The sequence below is a fragment of the Miniopterus natalensis genome, chromosome 8, assembly GCF_054644295.1.
Source record: "Miniopterus natalensis isolate mMinNat1 chromosome 8, mMinNat1.hap1, whole genome shotgun sequence".
NCBI classification, from domain to species: Eukaryota; Metazoa; Chordata; class Mammalia; order Chiroptera; family Miniopteridae; genus Miniopterus; species Miniopterus natalensis.
Genome location: NC_142088.1, coordinates 12,049,376 through 12,075,107, shown reverse-complemented (window position 1 = coordinate 12,075,107; position 25,732 = coordinate 12,049,376). Strand labels below are relative to the sequence as shown.

The following is a 25,732-nucleotide window of genomic DNA, read 5'->3' as shown; positions in this document are numbered from 1 at the left end:
TTACTCAGAAGGTGATAAGGGGCCAGGGTAGGTGTTTGAGGAAGAGAGTGACAAGATCAGAAACGGGTCTCGGCCCTGCCCTCGGCCAGTCAGGGCCCAAGTAGGGAGCCAAGCCCTGTCTCTTCCCCCAGGTCCCTGAGCCCTGGCCTCCTGGCACTGTTGGAAGCTCTCAGGGCTGGGCTGGAAGAGCAGCACCTGAAGCTCAGGGTGCCCCCGGCTCCTCAGTCCTTCCTCTCACACCTCTTCCCCCTTAGGCTCATTGCCATGACCAAACTGAGCGCCCAAGTCAAAGGCTCCCTCAACATCACCAACCCTGGGATACAGATATGGAGGATCGAGGTAAGGTCTGCGTGGGGGTGGGATGGGGGGAGGACCGAGGAAGGACCTACGGTTACTTTTACTGTCCCATCCTTGCTGGTGTGGGAGCCCCTGGTGCCTGTCCCCAAGTGCCCCTCTCCTCAGGCATCAGCCTCTTTCTCCTGCTCCTTTGCCCCCTCCCCTCCTCACATCCCTTTTCCTCATCAGCTTCGTCATCCCTCTTCCTCCTGGCTCTCCGCCTCTCCCAACTCCTATGCTTAAGGGAGGAGAAAGCCAGGGGTCCTGGGGGGCCCAGGGCAGCCCCTCTGACTTCCCTTCTCTCCCTAGGCCATGCAGATGGTGCCTGTTCCTTCCAGCACCTTTGGCAGCTTCTTCGATGGTGACTGCTACATAGTCCTGGCTGTGAGTGGGGGTGGGCAGGGGAGCAGAGAGCAAAGCCCACTGTGGTGTCAGGGAGGAAACTTGAGGTGGGGCGGTCAGAAGAGCTGGCCTGGCTTCAGCCCAAGACAGCCCTCCTCAGGTGTGCCCAGGCGCCCAGCTTAGTGGCAGCTCTGTAGGATCAGAGATGTAAGAGCCTTTCCCTGCCCTTGGGTCACTGAGCTCCCAGCTGAGGCGACCTTCTGTGGATTTATAGTCCTGGGGACCTTCTGAACTGATGGAATGTCACCCTACCTTGAGTTTACATTTCCAAAATTCACAGTCATCTTCCTATCACCTTCTTGGTTTGGGCCACATCCTGGTACTACCTGCACTATTAATGCATTTGTATTGTTTCTTATATCACTCACTTTTAAAATTTAAATACATTATTATTTTTAAAAACCCCTCTGTATCATTACTGTAAGTCAAAAGCAGTGTCCTGTTCCCAAAAAGAAAGTAGCTATACAATATTTACATAATAATTTTATATACACATTTGTTTGTATAGCACCTCATTACCCCATGAACCTCTGATGGTCCATGCGCATCACTTTGGGAAATGCTGCTATAGTCCAGCCAAGTTATTTCCAAGAGGAGATGAGTAAGACCCCGAGGGGAAGCCACTTGCCCTGTCTCAGAGGCTCACCTGTGGCCCCAGCAGCATGATGCAGAGCAGGGAGGCAGGAGGCGGCTGTGGAGCACAGGGTCTCGGGGGCATTGGACATCCCCTCTCCCTAGATCCATAAGACTGGCAGCAACCTGTCCTATGACATCCACTACTGGATCGGCCAGAACTCCTCCCAGGATGAGCAAGGGGCGGCTGCTATCTACACCACGCAGATGGATGACTTCCTGAAGGGCCGGGCTGTCCAGCACCGCGAGGTCCAGGGCAACGAGAGCGACGCTTTCCGCGCCTACTTCAAGCAGGGCCTTGTGTATGGAGGGGCACGCTGCGGCCTGGGGAGTGGGACCAGGGCAGGGGAGGAACACCAGAGGCTGAGGACAGAGCTGGAGTTGGGTAGGGAGCCCGAGGCTGTGGGGGAGCCCATGAAGGTGATTTGTGTTTACTTTTCCACTCCCCCAGCCCCATTTCTGCTGCTGCCTTGTCCTTGGTCTTCATCCTTTGGCTGCCCAAATGCCGTTCTGAAATTCTGTAACTCTGTTTACCATGAATGTTTGTAAATCAGCCTTCAGGGCATCACATCAAGTCTCCCCTCTAACTAACCTGCAAATGATTGCTCCTTCAAAGCAGTCTTTTCATACTAAAAACCCCCATTCCCAGCTTTTTTTGAAAAAATCTGACGTTCTAGCCACTGGACTTCTCCCATGGAAACACATGGTCAGGAACCAGTTGCTACTGATCTGTAGTATAGAGTCAGAGCTCTCCAGTTAGCCACAGTCCCCACCCCTCCCTTTTGCCTGGCTGCTTCCCTTCTTCCCACATTTACAACAGCATTCACTCCTTTGGGCATTTGAACTGGCACCTCTTTTATCTTAGTCTGCTTGGGCTGTCATAGCAAAATACAGAAAATACAAAAAATAAAAAATAGATTAGATGGCTTAAACAACATAAATTAATTTCCTCACAGTTCTGGAGGTTGGCAAGTCCAATATCAAGGTGCCAGCTGATTCAGTTGCTGGTGGGGGCTTTGCTGCTGGCTTGCCGATGACCACTTTCTCACTGTGCCTTCACCTGGTGAAGAGAATGACATTCTTCTTACAAGGGCACTAATCCCATCATAAGGGCCCCACCCCCATGACCCCATCTAAACCTCCTCTAAATCTATTACCTCCCAAAGGCCCCATCTCCAATACCATCACACTGGGTGTTAGAGCTTCAGCATATGAGTTTGGGAGGGGACACAGTTCAGTCCATGGAACCTACCTTCTTTTCCTTCACTTCAATCCCTGCTCTCAGAGCCCTGTACTGTCCTTCCACATTACCATGCACCTGTCTTTGAAGGCCTCTCAACAGGGGAGAGGCTAGAGTTCAAACTTCCTGGAGGCACTCACTGCCAGGGTCATGCACATGTAGGTAATGCACCGACCTTTCACTTGCATGACCCCGAGAGTGAATGTGTCCTTAAAGCTTGCACCTGAGGTGCCTCATGCACCTCACCCTTGTCCCAGCCCCAGCCGTCAGGTGGCCCCGCCACAGCCAGGCATCTTGTCACACTTCCCAGCCCACTCTCTGGGGTCACATCACCTCTCTTCTCAGGATCCGGAAAGGGGGCGTGGCTTCCGGCATGAAGCACGTGGAAACCAACTCCAGCGATGTCCAGCGGCTGCTGCATGTGAAGGGCAAGAGGAATGTGATGGCCAGAGAGGTGGGCATCAACCAGAGCCCTAGGGCATGGCCTTCTGCCCCCTCGCAGCCTGGGTGGGGGACAGAGGCTGAGGAGGTGTGGGGGGCTGGGAGGCAATGGGGAAGAGGTGACGGAGGGTGGAAGGGGTCTGAGTGGGGTCTGTGTCTTCCCCATGGCTCTCCAGGTGGAGATGTCCTGGAAGAGTTTCAACCGCGGGGATGTCTTCCTCTTGGACCTTGGGAAGCTTATCATCCAGTGGAACGGGCCGGAGAGTAACCGCATGGAGAGACTCAAGGTAAACCCTGCCCATGCAGCCCCCTCCCCCCAAGCCCTGCCGCACCCCACCTACTCCTGCTACCAGCCCCTGGCCTCTCCCAGACTTCTGCGGCCCCAGCCCATCCCCATTTCCCCAGGCCTCTCCCGGGCAGGTGTTTGAAGGTGGAGCTGAGTCTCCATGTGTTTGGGGACAGGTATGCATGTTGGAGTTGGCGTTTGTGCACTTGTGGCTAATCCCCTGAGATTTAATGGGTTCCTGCTGTGTGGCACACCCTGTGCCAAGTGTTTGGGATCCAGTGGTGAAAGAAGTGGGCAGAGCCCTGCCCTGGCTCTGGCCTCCAGCTGACCATCCAGTGGGGGAGACAGGCATGAAAGGAATAACAGAGAAGTGAGGGGTGGGGTGTACAGCTCTGGGGATTCTGGGAAGACTCCTGGGAGTTGACAAGTGTGGGGAGAAGGCCCTAAGGCAGGAGAGAAACGGCTGGTGAGGGGGTGCTGCCAGAGTGACCAGAACATGAGATGGAGGTTCAGGGAGCTTGGAGAGGAGGCGAGCAGGTCTCATAGAGGCATGTTATGTGGCTAGAAGGCTGTGTAAGAGAGTTGGGATTTGTTCTCAGTGCCCGGGAGGCTGTTGAAGGCCACCTGACTTCTGAGTGACTAAAGAGGGTGAAGGGGCTACGGGGACACAGGGAGCCATTTGTCCATCAAGTGAGGAGTGGGGCAAGTGCCCTGGGTCCTTGGCCTGGGAAGGTAGAATCCACTGGACTTGCGTGTTGCTCGGCAGTGAAGAGAGAGGGGTGAGGCAGAACTCAGAGCGTGCGCTTGAGCAATTAGAGGGATGGACGAGTCCCATTTACTGAGCTGGGAAAGATCAGGAAGCAACAAATTGGGGAAGAAAATCTAGAGTTCGTTTTTGAACATCTTAAAATGCGGCTCTCATAGAAGTTGGGTAAATAAGGTGAGAGCAGACAACTGGGCTGGAGACAGAAATATGGGCCTAGGTGAGATTGACGGAGGGAGAGAGAGGGGACCTGGGACTCAATGCAGCAACTGAACAGTTGATGTTGGGCTGAGGAGAGTGAGCCAGGGTGTGTGTGTGTGTGTGTGAGTGTATGTGAGCACATGAGACTGTTCACCCTGGGGGTGTGTCTGTGTGTGAGGATGGGAGAGATTGTGCTGTCTGGGTGTGTGTGTTTGTGCATATGTGTGTGTGCACATGTGAAGCTGTGTGTGTATGTTTGTGCACATGTGAATCCATGTGTGTATATGTGTGTGTGTGTGTGTGTGTGTGCACATGTGTTTGAGCATGCTATGGGGCAAAGAGTCTGAGTGCTACGATCTTCAGAGCTCAGCTTTGTCCAAAACTGTGAAGTAAAATCACAAATTTGAAAAAAATATCAAAAAAGAAGCCCCACCAACTCCACCTGAAACACCCTTCACCAGTGAGGAAATCTGCCCTCCCAGCAGGTTTTCAGCTGGTTTCCTCACATATACCCTAAAAGCCTGGTCCCCTCAAAGGAGAAAAGTAGGGAGGTGCCTCGCTCCGTGGGGCTGCTGCAGAGTGGGCTGTGGTCTCCCGGCCTGGTTTGGGGTGGTGGATGCTGCCCTGTCTCCTGGCAGCTTCCATGGGTCACTCGGGGCTTCCCTGCAGGGCATGACCCTGGCCAAGGAGATCCGAGACCAGGAGCGGGGTGGGCGGACCTACGTGGGCGTGGTGGATGGGGAGAGTGAGAAGGCGTCCCCAGAGCTGATGGACGTCATGACCCATGTGCTGGGCAAGCGGAGGGAGCTGAAGGCAGCCGTGCCTGACGCGGCGGTGGAGCCCGAACTCAAGGCTGCCCTCAAGTTGTACCAGTGAGTGGCCACCATTCCAAACTTGACACCATCCCAAACCTACTGCCCGGGCTCCTCCTGGGTGGCGGGGGATGTCCTGGGGGCAGGGTGCCAGGCTCAGGGTGTGAGACCTCCTGGTCTATGCTGTACCTTTGTCCTGCAGTGTGTCCGACTCAGAGGGAAAGCTGGTGGTCAGAGAGGTTGCCACGCGACCACTCACTCAAGACCTGCTCAATCATGAGGTGAGAGGGTCTGGAGGCCCCCAGCCCCCCACACCCTGCCCAGGCAGGCATGGGAGGGAGGCTCTCTGAGCCAGTAGCTCCTCAGCCCAGCACCGCCACGCCATCAGGCCCTCATTCTGGGTCTCCCTCTCCCACCTTTAGGACTGCTACATCCTGGACCAGGGGGGCCTGAAGATCTACGTGTGGAAGGGGAAGAAGGCCAATGCCCAGGAGAGGAAGGGAGCCATCAGCCAGGCAATGGTGGGCATGGGGTCAGGGAGGAGGATTGTGAGGAAAGGGGAGAGAAACAGAGTCCAGCAGGGAGAGGGGAGCAGGGTCAGACTAGAGGCCTGAGGCGGCTCCAGGCCTGAGCCAGCTGGGGGGGTCTGAGGGTCTGCTCTATAGGCATCTTGGGGGTTCTATAGGCATCTTGGCACCAGGGAGCCAAGCACCAGGCAACATGGGGGCCTCCTCAAGATTGAGCTCCTACCTCAAGCTGGGTTCTGAGGGAGGGAGGGAGAAAAATGGAGGCGGTCCTTCCCACAGAGAGGATGGGGCCAGCATGGGGCCAGGTCAGAGTTTGGGGTCATTGTTGGGCTGGAGTCAGGAACGCTAACTGGCTTGGGGTCAGTGCTGGATTGAGGATTGTGTTCAAGATTGACGATGGGCTGAGGGCCAAGGTTAAAATTGAGGTGGGGTCAAGCTTGGGGTCAGATTTAGCCTTGATGTGGGAGTCAGAGGCAGTAGGTTTGCGGTGGTGTCAAGTTTAAGGTCTGGTTTGGACTTGGGGTTGGGGCCAAAGCAGGGTCAGCACTGGGACTGGGGTTGGGTTCCAGTTTGGGTTTGGGACAAGGGGTAGGTTTATAGTTGGGTCTGGTTGGGATAAGAGCCAGGCTTTGGCTTGCACTGGGGGGTGAGGGCTATGGGGGGACACAGCCCCAGCCACCCCCTCTCTTCCCAGAACTTTATCAAAGCCAAGAAGTACCCCTCGAGCACGCAGGTGGAGGTGCAGAATGATGGGGCTGAGTCTGCCGTCTTCCAGCAACTCTTCCAGAAGTGGACAGTGCCCAACCGGACCTCAGGCCTCGGCAAAACCCACACTGTGGGCTCCGTGGGTGAGGGCCAGGCGAGGCAGGACAGGCTGGGAGCTGGGAGTGGGGCCAGGAGAGCACCCAGACCTGCCTCCTGCCTTCCTTCCTGGCCATGCCTCTTCCATGTGCACTTTTACCCTGGTCTGGGCTCCCCAGCTGGTGTGGGGACACGGGGGGGGGGGCGGGGGGAGGGTCTTGGATAAACTCAAGAGTTTTCACAAATCGGAGCTGAGAATGACTTGCTTTTCATTTGGAATGGGGTTGGGTCTCCCTGGCAACCAAATAGCTCAGTCTCTCACCAGACAATATTGGCTGAGGGCAAGCTCAGTGCCAGGCACCTGGGGCAGGATAAAAGGTTGTCCCTCTCCTGCCTCCCCAGGGGTGTCCTGGTGAAGCATGAGTCTTAGGGACAGGGAGCTATGGTCTGTATTATAACTGCCATGTGTAACCTTGGGTAAGCTACTGACTCTGGTCTTGGTTTCATCACCTATAAAATGGGTCTAAGGATTATAGCTACCACTCAGGGCTGTTGTGAGGACCTGGGGGACTTGAGCTAGTGACACTTAGTGCCACGATTTCCTTCACTCCAGCCAAGGTGGAACAGGTGAAGTTCGATGCCACGTCCATGCATGTCCAGCCTCAGGTGGCTGCCCAGCAGAGGATGGTAGACGACGGGAGTGGGGAGGTGCAGGTATGGTGAAGGGAGGGAGGCCTCCCCTGGGTGGGAGGAGCTGGTGGAGCCTGTCCGGGACCTTACACTAGCCTGGTACTGGCTCCAGATGTGGCGTATTGAGAACCTAGAGCTGGTGCCTGTGGAGTCCAAGTGGCTGGGCCACTTCTATGGGGGCGACTGCTACCTGCTGCTCTACACCTACCTCATTGGAGAGAAGCCGCACTACCTGCTCTACATCTGGCAGGTCAGGTCCTGCCCACCCTGTCCAGAACTCATCCAGCTCAGCTCCAATCCTACTATACCCTTACCAAGTGGCCTCTTTGTGTTGAATATTCCTGGTGATGGGGAGCTCACCCCTTTTCCATTTTGGGACTGCTCTGGCTGTGAGACCCCCCCTGACACTGAGAACCCCCATTCACAACAACCCTTTTTTCTTTTGTCCCTTTCAAGTCTCCTTTCCCATTTCCATGGCCTCTTGCACTTTCCCTTCACCTGCTCTGACTGTGGGTTTCTGTGTCAAGATGTGAGGGAGCAAGAGATGCTTGGGTGCTGGGGGTGAGTGGTGTGGTAGCCGTGGTGCTTCCCTGAGAAAGGTACAGTGAGGAGGAGAGGTTTGAGGTCAAGGCTGGGGTTGCAGGTAAGTCAAAGCTGGACTGGGTCTGGGAAAGGATGGGGTGTGGGCCTGGGATCAGGACTGAGATCCGGGTCAGGTTGGGTTTTTGGCTGGGACAAGGTGAGGCTTAATGGGAAGACAGTTGGGTTTGGGGCCAGGTCAGAATTGGGGATGGAGTTGGCGCTGAGGTCAGGGATGGGTCAGATTCAGGGCTTGACCTCATCCCACCCCTTCCATTCTGCTCATCTCCAGGGCAGCCATGCCAGCCAGGATGAAATCACAGCCTCTGCCTATCAAGCCGTGATCCTGGATCAACAATACAACAATGAACCGGTCCAGATCCGAGTCCCGATGGGCAAGGAGCCACCTCATCTCATGTCCATCTTCAAGGGACGCATGGTGGTCTACCAGGTGCTGGACTGAGGGGGCCTGGCAGCACTCACAACTGAGGCGGGGTGGGCATCCAGGAGATGGGGGGTGGGGATCTGGGATGGGGGCAGGGCTGTGGGTGAAGCTCATTCTCCTTAGGAGAGGACTGTTGAGGCCCCTTTACTGATGTGGAACTGGTAATAGAAACAACCACTCAGTGCTTTTAAAAAATCCACGTAATGAGCACCTAGCGTGTGCAAGCACTGTTTCTCTCTACACCCAACTCTTCAAATCTTTTACATGAAAAAGGAAGTTATTTTGGCTAGATTTGCCTAAATTATGGAATCTGTCCAAACTGCATTGGTGCCTTCCAACGTCATGAAATAGCTTCCACATTCATTTAAGCAGCAATCTGTTTATTGAGCACCTACTAAGTGTGCAGCCCTCTGCAAAGCACCAAGCAAGTGGGTAGAAGAATGCTTGCTAATACTGTTTATCATCTTGTTGGGAGAGCTGTGAGCTAAGAGCGCGAGGCACCATGTGGTTAAATGCCAGTAACACAAGTTGAGTTCCAAGGGGGATGTGAATACAGCAGTCTGGGAGTAGGCATGGAGCTCCTGGCAGAAAGGGGGTTTGAAAGAAGCCCTGACACTGGGGTCAGCTGAAGAGCTCAGCAGAGGTATAAAGAGGGCATGCAATGCAGGGGGCACAGCAAGGAAAAGGCCAGGAGGAAGAGACCTGTGGGGAACAGTGATGTATCAGCAGACCTGGAGGGCAGGCAGGCCCTGCCCCAACCTCTCTTCCTCTCGGATTCTCTGCACCCCTCTAATCCCCCCTAATCTTTACTAAGTTGCTCCTGCTTTCTCCTCACGCCCTGCAGGGAGGCACCTCCCGGGCTAACAACACAGAACCTGTGCCCTCCACGAGGCTGTTTCAGGTCCGGGGAACCAGCGCCAATAACACCAAGGCTTTTGAGGTCCCAGCCCGGGCCATGTCTCTCAACTCCAATGATGTCTTCATCCTCAAGACTCAGTCCTGCTGCTACCTGTGGTGTGGGAAGGTGTGTGCAGGCCCCCAGCCTCAGAGCAGACCTGGGTCAGGGTGGGAGCCTCTGGCTGAATAGGCCCAGCTGCCTGTAGCCCTGTCCCTTCCTCCACAGCTCTGGGTCTGGCCATCCTCAGATTCTCTGCCTCTGTCTGAGTCAGTCTCTCATCGTTTGTCTCTAGCCACCCCCGTCTGTCCCAGTATTGATCTGCCTTTATGTCTCTCTCACTATCCCTGTCTAGCTATCTAGCTCAGTAATGACTCTCAGCCTCTTGTACTCCTTCTCCTGCCTTGTAAGAAGAGAGAAACTTCTATTGTCTCTCCTGTCATTCTTTGGGGTGTCAAGGACAGAGGACGGGAGAACTGTCCCTGAATCGGCAGTGGGCTGTGTGCTTGGGGTCCCGATCCGAGAGCCCTTGCAGATCCGGAGCTCAGTGAATGTGGCGGAAGGGTGGGGGTCAGCATGGCAATAGAGATGGCCTCCCCCAGCACATCCACCTCCCTTTTTCCCAGGGCTGCAGCGGAGATGAGCGGGAGATGGCCAAGATGGTCGCTGACACCATCTCCCGGACGGAGAAGCAAGTGGTGGTGGAAGGGCAGGAGCCAGCCAACTTCTGGGTGGCTCTGGGCGGGAAGGCACCCTATGCCAACTCCAAGAGGCAAGTAACTATGGGGTCCCTCTGCCTCCAGCTCACTTTACAAGGCTGGAGAGCCTCCAGCACCTCCACCCCATGGCCCAGAGCCTGCATCAGGCATGGATTGAGGGCCCCCTGTGCCAGGCCCCCAGGGCCACAAGATGAGTCAGGAGCAGTCCACGCCCTCAGGGCCTCTTAGGCACAGGAGCTGTGTCTATGCTGCTTACCACGGTCTGCCTGGGGCCTGGCGGGGTGTTTCCCTGGCATAGAGAGTTCACAGCCATAGCAGGTAGCTCAAAGAAAGGGGCGAGGCTATAAGTTTGCCCTTTGGGAAGAAGATGTCAGAGCCCATCCAGTTCCTGCCCTTTGAGGTTGACATGGGACCTGATGCTGAGGAGCACGAGCTGTAAACCCTCTTTCAAATGTCTTAAGATCCATGACCCCCAGTTCAAAAGCAAAGGGGCGTGTACTGCGGTAGCAGCAGGAGGGATAGAGGGAAGGTATCAGAAAGAACTGCCTAGCAGGACTAGAGAAGAGCCACTGGAATGCATGTCCTGGAAAATCGTTGGGAATTTCTCCTGTGGAGCCATCTCAGGCTCTTGGGTGGAGGGGGAGACTTGTGTGATCAGAAGAAAGAGCATTTTCCTAGGAGGTGGGCTTTCCAAGTTGGAATCCCTCCCTCAGGGCTCTGTGTCCTTCATTCCCCTTCCCCACTCCTTCCTCCTGCCAACACAGCCTTCTCTCCACCCCTCAGACTACAGGAGGAAAACATGGTCTTCACCCCCCGGCTCTTCGAATGTTCCAACCAGACTGGGCGCTTCCTGGCCACAGAAATCCCCGACTTCACTCAGGATGACTTGGAAGAAGATGACGTGTTCCTGCTCGATGTCTGGGACCAGGTAGGACCTCGGCCTGGCCAAGAAACAGCAGCATTAGGGACAGGGAAGATTTGACGTTTCCTTGGCTCCTGGGAGTGGCGTTACGAACACAGGAACCTAAGAAAGAAGGGGGCCCGAGGGGCTGCTGTGTGAGATGTGTCTTTTCCCAAATCCAGTTTATTTCACATGGCAGAGCAGCGTTTTTGAGGGGCTTTGGCTCTGAAGTCACATAATTGTAAAATATCCAAGTAGAGAGCGTCTGTCCAACCTCCTCATTGCCCAGATGCAAAGTCAAGGCCAGATGGGCCTGTCCAAGGTCAGGTTCCACTGCTGGACATCTGAGCCCAGGGGATCTGAGGCAGAGCCCTGTGGGCCAGGAGGGCTGGGGGGACTGGCAGAGCTCCCGGTTCTCCACAGGTCTTCTTCTGGATCGGGAAGCATGCCAATGAGGAAGAGAAGAAAGCTGCTGCCACCACGGTGCAGGAGTACCTCAAGACCCACCCCAGTGGCCGGGACCCTGAGACCCCCATCGTTGTGGTGAAGCAGGGACACGAACCCCCCACCTTCACGGGCTGGTTCCTGGCGTGGGATCCCTTCAAGTGGAGTGTGAGTGGCCCCCGCGCATCCTCCTCTGGGTGGCTTCTTCATGGTTCATCCCGAGGGCAGGGCCGACTCCAGGCCTTTCTGTTCCGTTGTGATAGACAGCATGTGATGTATTTGTAAAGGGGTTAGAGGGGCCTTAGAATGAAAAGTAATGCTGCAGTAAGATTAAGACCCCTGGTGAGGGTGAGGGAAGGAAGTCTAGCAAAACCAAGCTAATGACAGTACCTTGCTCGTATACTACATTCGGCTAAAAGCTGTTGGACCTTATTGGTAAGAGCTGTACTGGCTACTTAAATTTAAATTAATTAAAATTAAAGATTCCATTTCTTACTAGCCACACTTTAAGTGCTCAATGGTCACATGTGGCTAGTGGCTACCATATGTAACAGCCCAGAAAGAGAATTTTCCATCACCATAGAAACTTCTATAGGACAGCGCTGGTGGGTCCTCATGCCAGATGAAGAGACATGTCACTTCTAAAGGACAGACAGACATCTTCATGGCACTAAGTTCTAAGCAAAATGGGTCACATGTGTGGTTCTTACCTGAGAGACGGTGACTCAGACTTCCCCAGGATTTTCCTAAACTGGCCCCAGATACAAGCAGAAGGCAGGTCCTCAAGATGGAGCCCCAGCAAAGGTTTCTACAGGAAGGAGGAAGGCTAAGGTTAGAATGAGTGCTGGCTTGGTGGCTTTGGGTATGCTAAGTTGGCACAACAGATGAGGTTAGGGAAACAGAGAGCTTTGATTAATTTCCTCAAATACATTTAAAAAATTCAGTGGTTGATGGGCTGAGTTTAGTCTTGAGGATGGATTAAAACAAATCTCAAAGCTGCAAGTCCAGGAGCCAGAATTTCTTAAATTCACATCATCAGTGTCCCAAATCAACAACTCTGGCAGCCTTTCCTCATCTCAGGTCTGTGCTGGTTTCTCTCTCAGACTTCATTCATTCATTCATCCATCCATCAAATGGAAGCTCATAATGTGCCTTGCTTGGGGCAGGCCCTGGGGATATGGAGACGGGGCTCCTCATGGAGCCTTGGTCCCTTCTACTGCCTTCACTCCTCTGTGGCCGGGTTCCCTCCAGGCTCTAAGAGGAGCCTCCCAGTTCTCTAGGACCCCTGAGTCCCTCAGCGCCTATACAGTGTAGGCAGGGTTCTTACAGCTTTGAGGGGCTGCTTGCATGGGCCTCTGAGGGCAGGAAAAGATCATACTCCTCCAATCCCATGTTGGGCTGAGCAGGGGCAAATAACCCCGTCCCAGCTTTTTCTGACCTGTCAGCTCCTTCAGTGCCAATCCTTATCATCCCATCTCCTTTTTCAGGGACCCCCCTCCAGCCTTCTCCTAGTCCCCTCTTCCCTTTCTCAGCCCCAGGCCTTAGCCAGCTTTCTTTCAACTCTTGAAGGAAAATGGTCTTTCCTCTCCTCTGCTAAGAACCAGCCTAATTGTTACTTGCTTTATGTGCAGAATGCCAAATCCTATGAGGACCTGAAGGCGGAGCTTGGCAACACTGGGGACTGGGGCTGGATCACTGCTGTGAGTATGGGGCAGGTGACTGGGCCCTGCGGTGAGCATCTAACCATGATCAGACCTGTGGGGGCTGAGAAAGCTCCAGAGAAGATGCCAGTGTCCTGTGCTTTCTTTCCACCATTTCCTCCCACATCTCATGGAAGTTCTTGCTGTGTCACTTCATTGTCTCTAGCTGTTTTGTGTTCTCTATTCCCTAATGAAGTGATTCCCACATTTTGTAATGCATAAGAGGCTGGGTGATGGGGAGCTAGGGGGTGAGGGAAGCATATTAAACTGCAGATTCCAAGGTCTCACTCCCAAAGACTCTGGTTTATAAAATTGGGTTGAGACCCAGGAATATGTATGTTTTTCTTAAGGAGTCCAGGAAATTTGATGGAGTTAGTCCATACATGACATTTGGAGAAGCAATGACTTCTCTACTATTGTCACCCTTGGGATCCCTTCTACAGGCAGAATAACTGCAACCCCTTCGATATCTCAGCTAGTTACAGAAATGTATGTAGCCTGGAGGCCTGGGATATGGAAATGTGAAAGCAAAACCTTTCCTTTAAGAAGTTCATCAGGCTTGCAGGTAAAACAAGACCAAGTAGACTCTGCAGAAATGTGTCCAGGACAAGGGAGCGATTTCCCAAGCTCACCAGTGTAATCAGCAGATAACATACGGCTCCTCAGCCCCACCCACAGGCTGAGAGAACCCTGTGGCGTTCATAAACCCTTTTTACTAGATCGATGGTATAGGCAGGAAAGTATGGATAGGTCAAGGCTATGTGACTTTCCAGGTGACAAGTCCACAACAGATAAGAGAAGGAGGGTCATAAATACCCAAGGTAGACTTCGAACATCTGGGGGAAGCCATGGAGAAGTTCATATGTCATAGAACAAAGGAGTCATCATGAACCACTGGCTTTGGTTGGATACACACCACCAAGCTTGAGCTTGTAGGTCCAATCCAATGTGCTGTGTTCTTATGAGTGTGCATGTATGTAAGTGGGCTGGTGTGGGGTGTGGGATATGGAAGGCATCTTGAAGGAGGTGCCCTAAGATAAATGTTGACTTCAGAGAGAAAGGCAGTCTGGGAGGCAGCCAGGGAGGCAGCCACAAACCAGCCAAAGTAACAGTGGTTTCCTTTTCTCCCCTAGGAGATCACAAATCCTAAACAGGACGTGTTTAATGCTAACAGCAACCTCAATTCTGGGCCTCTACCCATCTTCCCTCTGGAGCAGTTGGTGAACAAACCTGTGGAGGAGCTCCCTAAGGGTGTGGACCCCAGCAGAAAGGAGGTGGGTTAGACTTGAGGAGGACATGTTAAGGCCTCTCCATTCATTGGACAACACTGACTTGACTCCCTGATTGCACCCTGCAGATGACCAGGTGCTGGGGATGACCTGGTGAATGAAACATCCCTGGTCTCTACCTTCAGGCGGAGTTGCATCTCAGTGCAGGGAGAGCTCAAAGGAGCCTGATTACATTATTTAATTTCAGTGGAGATGGTGCCGTGAAGTGTTACAAAAAGGAACCTGGTTTAGTCAGAGAAGACTTCCTTCTGAAAGGTGAACAGGAATTATTCAGGCGGAGCGGCTATTCCTGGAGAAGGGAACAGCATGCACAAAGCCCAGAGGCAGGGAGTAAGCACAGGGTGGGGCAAAATGCTAGTGCTGTGTGCGAGCTGGGGTGGGGCAGCGGGCCAGCTGAGCAGGGGTCAGGAGCTGAACTCAGCAGTGCCTTCTATAACATGTTATTGATGGTGTGTCATCCCAAAAGTGGAAGGGAGTCATCATGGTTGAAGCAGGCAGATGGCAGTCAGGTGTATGCTTTTAAGTGGCCACTATAGCAGCTCAGTGAAGAATGCATTGGAAGGTGGAAAAGCAGCAGCCGAGAATTAGGCTGAGAGGCAGATGGGAGCTTAGAATAGGTGGTAGTGAGGAAGGTGATGGGAAGGAGACGGTTTAGAGAAATATTAGGAGGTAAAATTAATGACACTTGGTAAGTACCAGATAAAGGGTATGAGAGAAAGGGGAAAACTGTTATTCTCTGAGATTAAAAAAACAATCAAAACAAACCCTGGGTCAGACTGATCTTAGAGGGTGATCATGAGCTCAGTGGAAGCCGTGTAGTTTGAGGCACCTGGGAGATACCTGGGTTGAAATATGTGCTCGCTGGGCAGGCAATTCAAAGGAGCTCCAGGGCAGACCCATCTGGTAGCTGCAGCTGCAGCTGCAGCCTGTGTGGATCCCTTGAGGGGAGTTTGGCAAGAACTTGTTAAAAACACATTTCTAATATTCATTCCCACTTCATGGAGATCCAAAATAGGCTTCAAATCTAGCTTGATGGGGTACTGAAAGAAAATTTACTGTGTGTGTTATAAACCATAAAGAAGCCTTACAAATGACTTAAGAAATCTACAGAAGAGAGGTGCCTGATTTCTCCAAGAATATCCAAGTCTGTTAGGGGTTTGGGCCTGATATGCACGGGAGTGTATTGTTCCCAGAGCATGTGCAGCCTGCCCTTCACCTTGGAGACCACTTTCATGCATTCTCTTGCAGATATGCCCATCTGTGTCCTTACTGTAATGCTGGGATGATACCAATATATTATTTGTAATAATATTACAAATATTATTTGCCTAGCCCCTGGTACATAAAAAGTGCTCTACAAATGTAAGCTGTGATTATCACTGCTCTTCTATTCCTGAGAAAACTCAGGTCCAGAGAAGGGAAGTGACTTTCCTAATGTGACATAACATTTAGTAGCAAAGACAGACCAAGAACCAGGTCTTCTGAGTCCCACCGTTACCATGGTATCATGTAGCATAAAGAAAGGATTTCTAAAGGGAAGGACAGCCAGTGTTACTGAACCAGGTGACTGGCAGGAGGCTAAATGGATGGCTAATTTTGAATGAAACAAATAGAACGAACACAACCCCAACAGAGTAGAAGCAGTCTAAGAAGTCTTAGAGCCTTTTAAAGAAATCAATTGTTTGTTGCTGATTTTTTATCATGGGAGTAGCATACATTCTTGTGGGAGAGCTGTGGGTTCAATGCCAAGTGGGGAGGGTGGAAGAGGTCTTCAGACCTCTGGCTGCTCCAAATTCAAAAGTGGAGCCAGTGACAGTGAACAGCGGGCTGGTGGGTCTGACTGCAGGCAGTAGCAAGAGCGTAATCTAAGTGTTTGAACACCAGTGAGTAAGCCACAGAGAGGCGGATGTGGGCATGGGTGAGGCCGGCAATCAGCTGGTAGGACAGCAGGGTTCAAGAACAGGATCAGTGGAAAGATACAAGTCCATTGGGATGGGCAGTCTCTGCTATCTAGCCCAGGGTCAAAGTCCACGAGTCTCCACCAAGCTGCAGAGCTGGCCTGGGTGGGACAGAGAGGGCACCTAAAGCCACTGGCGGAAGAGGACACTGCAGACAGTTGTGAGGGACCTGGAGGGGAGGGCAATGCTACAAACAGTCTTGGGGTGGGCAGCTCTTCCCTATCCACTGATGCCCAAGCCACTCATATTTACCCTTCTTCCAAAACAAGGCACTCCACTGCCCTGCCTGGGGGAGTGGGGAGGGCTCCCAAGAGCCTTGAGGAGAAAATGCCTCTAGGGGCTGGAGGCAAATCTAATGACAGGTTAGAGAACTGGGGCATCAGAATCACCTGAGCTTGAAACCCAGGAGCAGGTATTTGCCATACCAAGCTGTTCAGTTCAGGGCTCTCTGGGGGAGTAGCGAAGTGTTCCCCAGAGCAACTCCCCATAACTGAAAAGAAGCCCACTTCTTTCACCCCACCCTGTTTCCTCCTGGTCCCTGGGGGAGCAGAGATAAAGGCTGGTGGGTGATGTTTTATAGCAGCCTTAATTTGGGGTTCTTGAGTGTGCCTTGAGGCATTTAGCTTGCCTTAAACAGTATCACTGCCATATTAGCTGGGAGCAAAGGTCATTTCAGGCAATCCCCTCATCTTATGGCTGAAGATACCCAAGGCCCAGAAAGGTGACTCCTAGCTGGAGGTCCACTGTTTGATAAGGAGGTAGATGAACAAGAGACCGTTTCCACTACCCTTTCATATATATTATTTTCACCTCCATAAAAGCATTATAAAGAAGTGAAAATTGACTTTTAAGAAATTTCTCCCATTTTATAAAGAGGAAAACTAAGACCTGGAAAGCAACTCTTTAACCAAGATAAGTAATGTCCCTACTTATTTCAGGGCTACTGTGAACTTGACCCTGGTCAAAAGCTCAATCTCTCTCATGTTTGTTAGTGTCCTTTTTATTACGTTCCCAATTCAGGGATCAAATTACTTGGACTTCAATGCCACTGCCTCTGCATCCCTTCCCTGGCTCTCCTAACACTGCCTGTTTTTACTCATCTGATTTTTATACCACACCTATGTGACTCAGTGAGTAAGAATGTGACTTTTGGCCTCTGGTCCCTGTTCTAGGAGCACTTGTCCCTTGAGGATTTCACCAAAGCTTTGGGGATGACTCCAGCTGCCTTTTCTGCTTTGCCTCGATGGAAGCAACAAAACCTCAAGAAAGCCAAAGGACTATTTTAAAAGTAGCTGTGGCTGTGAAGCAATTTTGTTTTGTTATTACTGGTATTAATCCTTTACTAATTGAAAATTTACACTTGTACCTGTGAGCAGCAGTCTGTGGCAATGCTTCTGTTTACTAACCTGTTCCTCCAAGGAGGCTGTGGTCCCAATTTCAGCTCTCAAGGTGGTGGCCATATGATTTTACTCACATGTGGGATATAAAGCTGAAATTCAGACAGAGACAATAGTATTTTAGTTACCAGAGAGAAGGGGGTATGGTCACAGAAGATGATTTGACTTTGGGTGTGGGCACACAATGCAACATACAGATGACGTATCATAGAAACATACACTTGAAACCTATATAATCTCATTAACCAGTGCCACCCCAGTATATTTAATTTTTAAAAAGTAAATTGAAGAAATGAACCTAATTTCACGTTCTAAAGGTATCTGTACCTGCATGCTAACTAGGACGTTCACATACAGAGGGCACAAGGAAATGAAAGTGACTCTCAATCCCCCTCCTTAAAGAAACTGAATCAAATGTTATGATCATGGGCTCTGGAGTAAGTGCCCCTCCATTCTCTAACCATGTAAACATGTCTTTATTTTTCAATTACAGCTCACATTCAACATTACATTGGTTTCAGGTGTACATTATTGTAGACATATAATTTATGAAGTGATCCCCCTGATAAGTCTAGTGCCCACCTGGCACCACCCATAGTTATTACAATCTTACTATTTTCCCTGTGCATGTAAATGTATTTTAAAACTGACACTCCAAAAAAAAAAAAAATGGCAGTTGCATTATTTCTATTCTGGAGTGTGGCATTACTTTAACCATCCTGTTTTAGAGCTTCCCCTTCTTAGAAGAGCAGCCAAACACTCCAGGGAACACTTGGTCTAGTCTTCCACAGGCTTTTATCAATGACAGATGGGCTGAAGCATTTTTCAATTTTACATCTTTCCCAGAGGAACGGTTTTTCCTTTTCACATATGCTTTCCTCATTGCCCTCCTCGGGTGGAAAGCTGAAGGGGATCCCTTCTTTGAAAGAGTTCAATGGCCTTAGTAGGAGGTTTCAGAACTCACTAACCTGTCCCCAGTGAGAGCACCACATACATTCACTGGGTCTAGGCTTGAGGCTTAGACAGGTAAGCTACGCAATGCCATTTCACTCCCTCTCTGGTACTCTGAATAAGGCAGAGGAAGAGCATAGCCAAGGCCAATGCTGGGTTTATAAACTATTATTCAGAACCTCTGCAAAGTTTCCCTGGCTCCTCAGATGAAAACAACGGGAACTCACTGAGGGCACACGTTGGTTTACCATCCCATTTCCTTTAGGGTTTAACAGTGCTGCATGGAAGTCCAAGTTTGAAGGCCAACAGAAGGTGATTCCCACAACTTCAACAACTGTTGTTAAGTGTCTGCAAGAATATGTCCTTTTCAGAAATAAGTTGAACCAACACAAGGTTAATAAAGGCTTTAATTTCGCACACAAAGAAACTCTATGCATAATTTAAAAAGGAAACCAAAACAAGAAAAAACTGTAAAGGATACAGAGGAACAGTTCTGCTAAAACACAGATAAAGTGCCGCTCCATACAAAACAAAACATAAAGAATTAGAATCAGAAGTCACTCTGAACACAAAGAAAATCACCTCACAGATAATATGGCCCAAGCTGCCAGCAAACCTGGTAGTGGCTCAATTAGGCAAAGTGTAGGAAGCTTACTTCTGTTTTCCTTTCTGTAGCATAAATAAATACTAACAGGCCAGAGCAGTCAGAGGGAAGGAAACCTGGGGACCAGAGGTATGTACAACCACATGCGGTCACTCTTCGCACCCCCTCCCCCATTCTTGAAACAGAGCAGTCCAGTTGACTGCTCTTGTTTTGGCATTTTGGCCTAATGAACTTGGGTTCTGATCCAGACCCTCAATCCACTCTATTTCTTACGCCAGTGTACACTCCTATTCTTTGAACCTCTATACTTTAAATCCACTGTTACCTAAATCAATTGCTTATATTCATCCTGGCACACTTTTTATTACAACTTCAAAACCTCAGACACTTAGCACACATGGAAAGGAACACTTACTGTTCATAAATATGATACAACCAAAGAGACTGCCTGAAGCCTAGTAATCAACACATGCCATAGGAATCAATGATTGTGGTGTGAGACACAGCAAAAGAATTGTCACACAGCTCTCAAGGCCTAACAAACTATAGTTTCCCAATTAAAAACAAAATTTCTTCAGATGCTAGTAAGACCTATTACTAGAGACAAAATTAGGATTTTGAAATAATGCGTTAGAAAGATGTTAGAGGTCAGAAATCTGGTTTTCGTACACATTTAAAGAGAGCAATTACTCAGTGTAAAACGATGGGGGAAGGAAAAAGACATCTGTTTTCGGGGGACACTTTTATGTGACTTGTAACTGGTACTGGGTTGTTGCTTTTTCTAAAAATCTCCATATAGATACAAGATCCACATGTACTTGGAGATCTAGCTGTTTTCCTGACTTAAAACACTGCCTAAGGGGGTCAATTAAATCAAACAGGGCAAAAGAAAGACTGGATGACCAAAAGCATCACTGTGTCATTTCAGAGGAGAGAGGAGTGAACGAGAAGGGTAATGTTTTCATTTAATATAATCTCTTTTCAGATCACAAATGAGTTTATAAACTACCTTCTTTCTGTGTTTCCGCCCCATCCCCCATGCTCTCTCTACACTCACAACGATCAACTAACTATATATGAGACACTGCCAAGAATTTCTTTAAGTGTTTTCAAAGTTTTCATTATACAACTATATCTATAGCTGTAACTATATTTATATAGTTATATAATGGTAACCACAGTATGGAAGGGTAAGTCAAGTCAGGAATTCACTTGCTGAGGTTTTAATTCTTAAAGCTTCTCTTTTAAAAGAATTTTACACTAGATCAAAGAGAGAAAGAAATGTGTAGTTTAATGTTTGCCTCCTAGAGTTAGCTGATATTTAGGTATCACTGCACACTTCTTAAAATGTAAACACATTTACATTTGTTACATTTGCTACTGAGCCATTAAATCAGGCCTCCAATTAACAGAGCATGGCAAGTAAACAAATAGTGTTTGGAATAAAAATATAAATAGAACAAGTCATCATAGGTTTGCTTCTTTTCTAGCCTGTTGAAACAAAACTCGAGTGTGCACACACACATAAATATTTTGCCCACAAAACAGTCTGTCTTCTCACAGGCTTAAATTATAGCCATGGCTACTAAAGTGATGAGAGAGAGCATCTGGCTACATGCAACCTTCCAATTCTCCGTTATATCATTACCTGACAAAAATCAGTATGTTTGAATTTCAGTTTTCCCTTTCAAAAAATCCAATTAAGTTGTGTGCAGAACTAAGTGCTGTCAAGTTCCAATTCAATGTCCTTTAGAGTAATGTAACCACATGTGCTATTTTCAATAGGAAAGTTATTGTGCAGGCTGCCTGGGACTGAAGCACTCTGTCCCTATTTAAGTTGTCCCTTCTTGGCACAACATACCAAATGCTCCGCCCTCCCGATTCTGAGCAAACTGATCATACTGCACAAAAAATATTACCTACTTATAATTTTTAAATATATACAGTCAGCTCAAAAACAAAAACCAAAACAATGAACTCCATCAACATGGTCCAGATAAAATCTCCATCTGTTTAGTTATTCCTTCACTAAACCAAAACAAGAAAGTAACTTTGAAAAGGAGTAATAGTTAAAGGAGTAAAGGGAGAGAAGACTGAGCAGCTATCAATGAACAGCTATCAAGGAAAATTCAGTGAGATAACTCATCTACCCCAGTAACCTGTATTCATTCAACTAACAAGTCCTGCCCAAGGCATGAAGATGAAATTGAATTAGGTTTCTGAGCCAAGAGTGCTTCTAAACCGTACACCACACACAAGCTATGAAAGGCAAGTCAACGAGGGAACTTCATGGGCAATCTAGGCTTATGGCATTATTTCTCACTTTTTTTAAGATGCCCGAATGTACCCCTCACTTCAAATCATTCCCAATCATTTTTAACATCACCTCTCAAAGCTCCCAAATACAGACACAGGGAAGAGAAATAATAAATAGCTAAAGAATTTGATCACCACTTCACTTGTATGAGAAAAACCAGTTATTTTTGAGGGGGAAAAAAAAGGCTCCCCAGTGGAAATAAAACATAAGCAGTTAATTTTTAAAAGACATATTTTCCTCTGCTTGACACTACTACTGCATATCCTACCACCGCACCATTTGGAATGTTCACTAGAGTAACATCTAAGTAAATGGTAAAAGGCAAAGCTTTTATCGGTAGTTAAGCAAAAGTACTGGGGCTGTTTATAATCTAAAGATTCAAAATTTTAGAAAAGGTTACTACATCAGAACACATCCAAGTTTCAAGAGTGGGGCTGGAGCTCTCTTAATGCAATTTTCCAGAAAAGATGTTGCATCTTCTGTGATAATGAACTTTACAATGTTTTCTCCCCTTGAAAACCAGATATGGTTTTCTCTCTACTTCCAAACGCTAATCTTGTTTACAACAAAAGGAAAAAAGAAAAAGAAAAACAAAATAGTGAAGATTTCAGATTGCTGTATTTAACTCTGTATGATCCTAATGATCCCTAGGCTTACAAAATTATTTTTTGGACAGAATTCTACTCTCAAACTCATTCTTTATATGGTTTCAGAAGCTGCTTAACCAAGCTGATTATGTCAGCTAAGTGACTAATGCAGCAATTAATGCTGTACTTCCACTAATCTCAACTCCAAGCACCTAAAAAGTAGGATAAATACATTATGCACCTTTGTTATGTTAGTTCTTGGGATTACCTAAACCAATCACACTTTAACTCTCACCCTGTTTTAAGGGCAAAGCCAGACAGCGAATGGTTAAACGTTCAAGCTCTATCCTCTAGCTCATGTATTTATTTCACACTGTAGTAGGGCTTTTAGCTATAGTGGTCCAGAGCTTCAGCTTTTAACACAAGAACACTCCTCTTGACCACTCTGTTTGAGAGACAGAGATCCTAGCATTCTTCCTCATCCTTAAGGATCCTTGCTGGGGAGTCCCAACTGGGACAATATTATTTTCCTACCTCTTAAAGTTTTGATTGAACTCAGATAGGATAATGCTTGCTCCAGAAAAGAATGATACAGGAAAAAAAAAAAAAAAAGATTCTATCTTCTCCACTATAATGTAAATGATATACAATGAACATAGTGTGTGAAAGAATCTCTGTAAAGAAAATACAAAGTGTACAATAAATACCAATGTGGGACCTTAACACATTCCAAGCACCAACAACAATCCATCATTTCTTGGGACTGCATGTAAACAGCAAAAGCATTACAAATCCATGAATTTTTTTTAAAAAAGCCCCCCAAGTCAGGTGGCAGAAATGCCCCTCCTTTGCAAGGAGGACAAGCTGTCATTAGTGTAACACGGAGAGCTGGTTTTCCAGTGAACTTTACTAATAAGAAACACACATGAAAGATTACACAGACTTGAGTGAGACTACTCAAGGAACATAAAAGCTAAATGCCAACTGATATGTATATCTGCACACATTTCTCAGGTGAATGGGCTCTTGGACAACTTCATTTCTTCTCCAAACTGCTGTGCTACTGATTTTGAGCAGGCATACTCTGGTGGCTCATCCTAACTCTTTAAGGCTCCAATCATTCCACATATATGTGTGTATGTACATATATATATATTTACAACAAGAATTTCTAAGACAAAAGGAAGTGCTACTCTCGTAGGAGAAAAAGAGGATAATCAGCTATAGAGGTGAGACCAAAGTTTCCATAAAACAGTTAGCATGGAGCTTTCCACATAATTGCAATTTCTGTCTTTTGGTTTGGCCCTGAGCTGTTTGTTGCTCCTGCATCAAGTAGAGTTCAAAACTCTCTTCAGGCGGAGGAAAGGTGAGATGGCTGACAGTAAGGGAGAGTATGCAGTGCACACTGCCAACCCCGGGGTTTGTTCCTCATGAGGCCTGACGAGTGGTCTTCCCCACTTCCATGCTGAGTGCCTGAGAGTTCTTTTCTGTTTCCAGCAGCTCATCAAAGATCTCCCTTAAAATAAAACAAAAAATAAGCATTCAATGAGCAAAGCCAAAGGACAGAAAATACTGATAAAGCCTGCATAATCCCATTTGATCACCATCTTAACCCCAAGTGCTAATTGTTTGTTTTTTTTTTAAATGTCTTTACTGATTTCAGAGAGAGGAAGAGAGGGGGAGAGAGAGAAACATCAATGATGAGAGAGTCATTGATCGGCCGCCTCCTGCACACTCCCTACTGGGGATCAAGCCCGAAACCCAGACATGTGCCCTGACCAGGAATCGAACCTCAATCTCCTGGATCCTAAGTTCGATGCTCAACACCTGAACCACGCTGGCCGGACCCAAGTACTGATTTTTGAGAACACTAGCAAGAGCCAGCTTTCATAAAAATATTATGTAGTTTCCATCGATATAACTCAGATCTTCTAGTTGATACAACTAGAAGACCAAAAAGGTTTATGCTAAGACACAGCTTCTATCATAAACCAGTCTTAAGTTCCATACCTAGATGCGACTATGTGATGAGTAATTAATGCTGAGTTAAGAGAGAAAATATTCTGGACTTATAAGGAAATAAGACATGAGCCCTAAGCAAAGATAACAAAACCAAAAATTATCAACCAATTAAGTGATGAGAATATTTTATTTTTAAAGGAAAAAGAAAGAGTTGGGTAATTTATAGCCCACGGCTTCAGACTGGGAAAGTTTCTTACTTGTGCATATAAAAGAAGATGTAACCACTCCGATCCCGATCGCTCTGCACGGAAGCCTCTTGGATTTTAGATACCTCTAGGTCATTATAAGTAAACCACGTCTGCTTCTTAATGTCATACACATCACTAATGTAATGACCTGAAATAAACAAACTTGAATTTTTCTCAGGTACAGGAAGTTTCAGAGACAGAAACAGCCACCCTATCTAACTTACTCCCACAGAAGTTTCTAAAAATCATTCAAAAAACAAGTGTGAACATTTAAGGGAGAAATATACTACACCAGGACAACTTTTTGACAAAAGACTTCAAAGTTTTTCTTGAAGATTCAACTTTTACCTCACAAAGCTAAGCACAGAGCACCCTAGTAAGGAGGAAATGCTGGCTACTTCACTTATTAAATGCTGAAATAATTTTGCCCATTTACCTGAAGAAGAAGTGCTACCAATGTGACTGACCACGCTGATGAGCCGATAGGAATGAGGAAGATATCCTGTCTGGAAAACAGAAGTGGGCATGACTTTTAACTCCTCATTGGAATAAAAAGCAAAACACTACATTTAAATGATCAAAGTGGACATGGTTGAGAGTGTGTGTGTAGTCAGATTCAATAAAATATACAGTGGTTGGTACTGTTCACATCTTTTGACCCAAGGATTCTACTCTCACTTAAGAATGTATCCAAAAAAAAATAATTCAAAAGAAGAAAAGAGTACATGTATAAAATTTTTTACTGTAGCATTATTTTTAATAACAAAAAGTTAGAACTAACAATAGGCCCAATAATAGCTAAACAGTTAGTGGTATAGCAACTCAATACAATACTATTCAGTTATTTAAAAAATCATGTGGGTCACCAACATAATAACTTGTTTTTCAAACCCACATAAACGCACATAATAACCATAGATCTATAAATATAGGTATGTTAATGGTTAAGTACTGAAAAACAGAATGAAAAGATGAAGAGATGCTATGAGGCTATAGGGGTTATGGGTGAATATTTATATTTTAAATATTTCTAAAAATGCTATTAAAATATTGTCAGTAAAAAAATAAAACAAAACTGAAAGATATTCCTGCACTGATGCAGCACTATTAGCTACAATTTGGGGAACAAATATAGCTATATGTAAACCAGAAATCATTAAAATATTCATAAAATTAAAATAAATACTATATTCATTTGAGGGATATAGCACAGCCATTAAAAATAAAATGCTTATACTTAGTCTTTAACAAACAGGATAAAAACTGTACTAATGTTATGGCTTTTTCATTAAATTTTTTTTTTTTTAATCCTCACCCAAGGAGCGAGGATATTTTTTCCATTGATTTTAGAGAATGGAAGGGAGGAGTGGGGGTGGGGGGAGAGGGTGAGAGGAGGGGAGAGGGAGGGAGAGAGAGAAAGAGAGAGAGAGAGAAAGAGACAAACATCCATGTGACAGAGACACATCGATTGGTTGCCTCCCACACACTCCCCGACTGGGGGTGGGGATCGGATCTGCAACCCAGGTACGTGCCCTTGCCTGGGAATCGAACTGTGACCCTCCGGTGTGCAGGCCGACACTCTAACTACTGAGCAACACTGGCCA

General features: G+C 47.8%; 2 protein-coding genes across 3 annotated transcripts in view; one reads left to right on the top strand and one right to left on the bottom strand.

Moving 5' to 3' along the window:
- The first annotated feature begins 264 nt into the window (after positions 1-264).
- On the top strand, positions 265-17,348 carry VIL1 (villin 1). Its single transcript, XM_016196901.2, has 19 exons — positions 265-339; positions 646-720; positions 1,477-1,673; positions 2,957-3,065; positions 3,229-3,339; positions 4,972-5,174; positions 5,317-5,395; positions 5,537-5,635; positions 6,336-6,489; positions 7,056-7,156; positions 7,245-7,382; positions 8,004-8,162; positions 9,001-9,180; positions 9,678-9,823; positions 10,554-10,698; positions 11,095-11,283; positions 12,747-12,815; positions 13,949-14,089; positions 17,235-17,348. The coding sequence occupies exons 1-19, from the start codon at positions 265-267 to the stop codon at positions 17,346-17,348; spliced, it is 2,484 nt and encodes an 827-aa protein (XP_016052387.2).
- A 1,451-nt stretch (positions 17,349-18,799) lies between these two features.
- The window catches only part of USP37 (ubiquitin specific peptidase 37), a 68,027-nt gene continuing 61,094 nt past the window's right edge, over positions 18,800-25,732 (bottom strand). For both annotated transcript variants that reach the window (XM_016196800.2, XM_016196801.2), the window contains 3 exons: positions 24,565-24,634; positions 24,138-24,276; positions 18,800-23,434 (listed from right to left, as the gene is read on the bottom strand). In XM_016196800.2, the coding sequence (XP_016052286.2) occupies positions 23,347-23,434; positions 24,138-24,276; positions 24,565-24,634 (297 nt within the window). In that variant the 3' untranslated portion in view covers positions 18,800-23,346. The remainder of the gene's footprint in view (positions 23,435-24,137; positions 24,277-24,564; positions 24,635-25,732) is intronic.

Excerpts from the sequence above, each read along its gene's own strand:
- VIL1 (XM_016196901.2), top strand. The coding sequence starts at position 265 with ATGACCAAACTGAGCGCCCAAGTCAAAGGCTCCCTCAACATCACCAAC. Across the intron at positions 5,175-5,316 it reads GCTGCCCTCAAGTTGTACCA|TGTGTCCGACTCAGAGGGAA; the intron begins GTGAGTGGCCAC and ends TTTGTCCTGCAG. Across the intron at positions 7,383-8,003 it reads ACCTGCTCTACATCTGGCAG|GGCAGCCATGCCAGCCAGGA; the intron begins GTCAGGTCCTGC and ends GCTCATCTCCAG.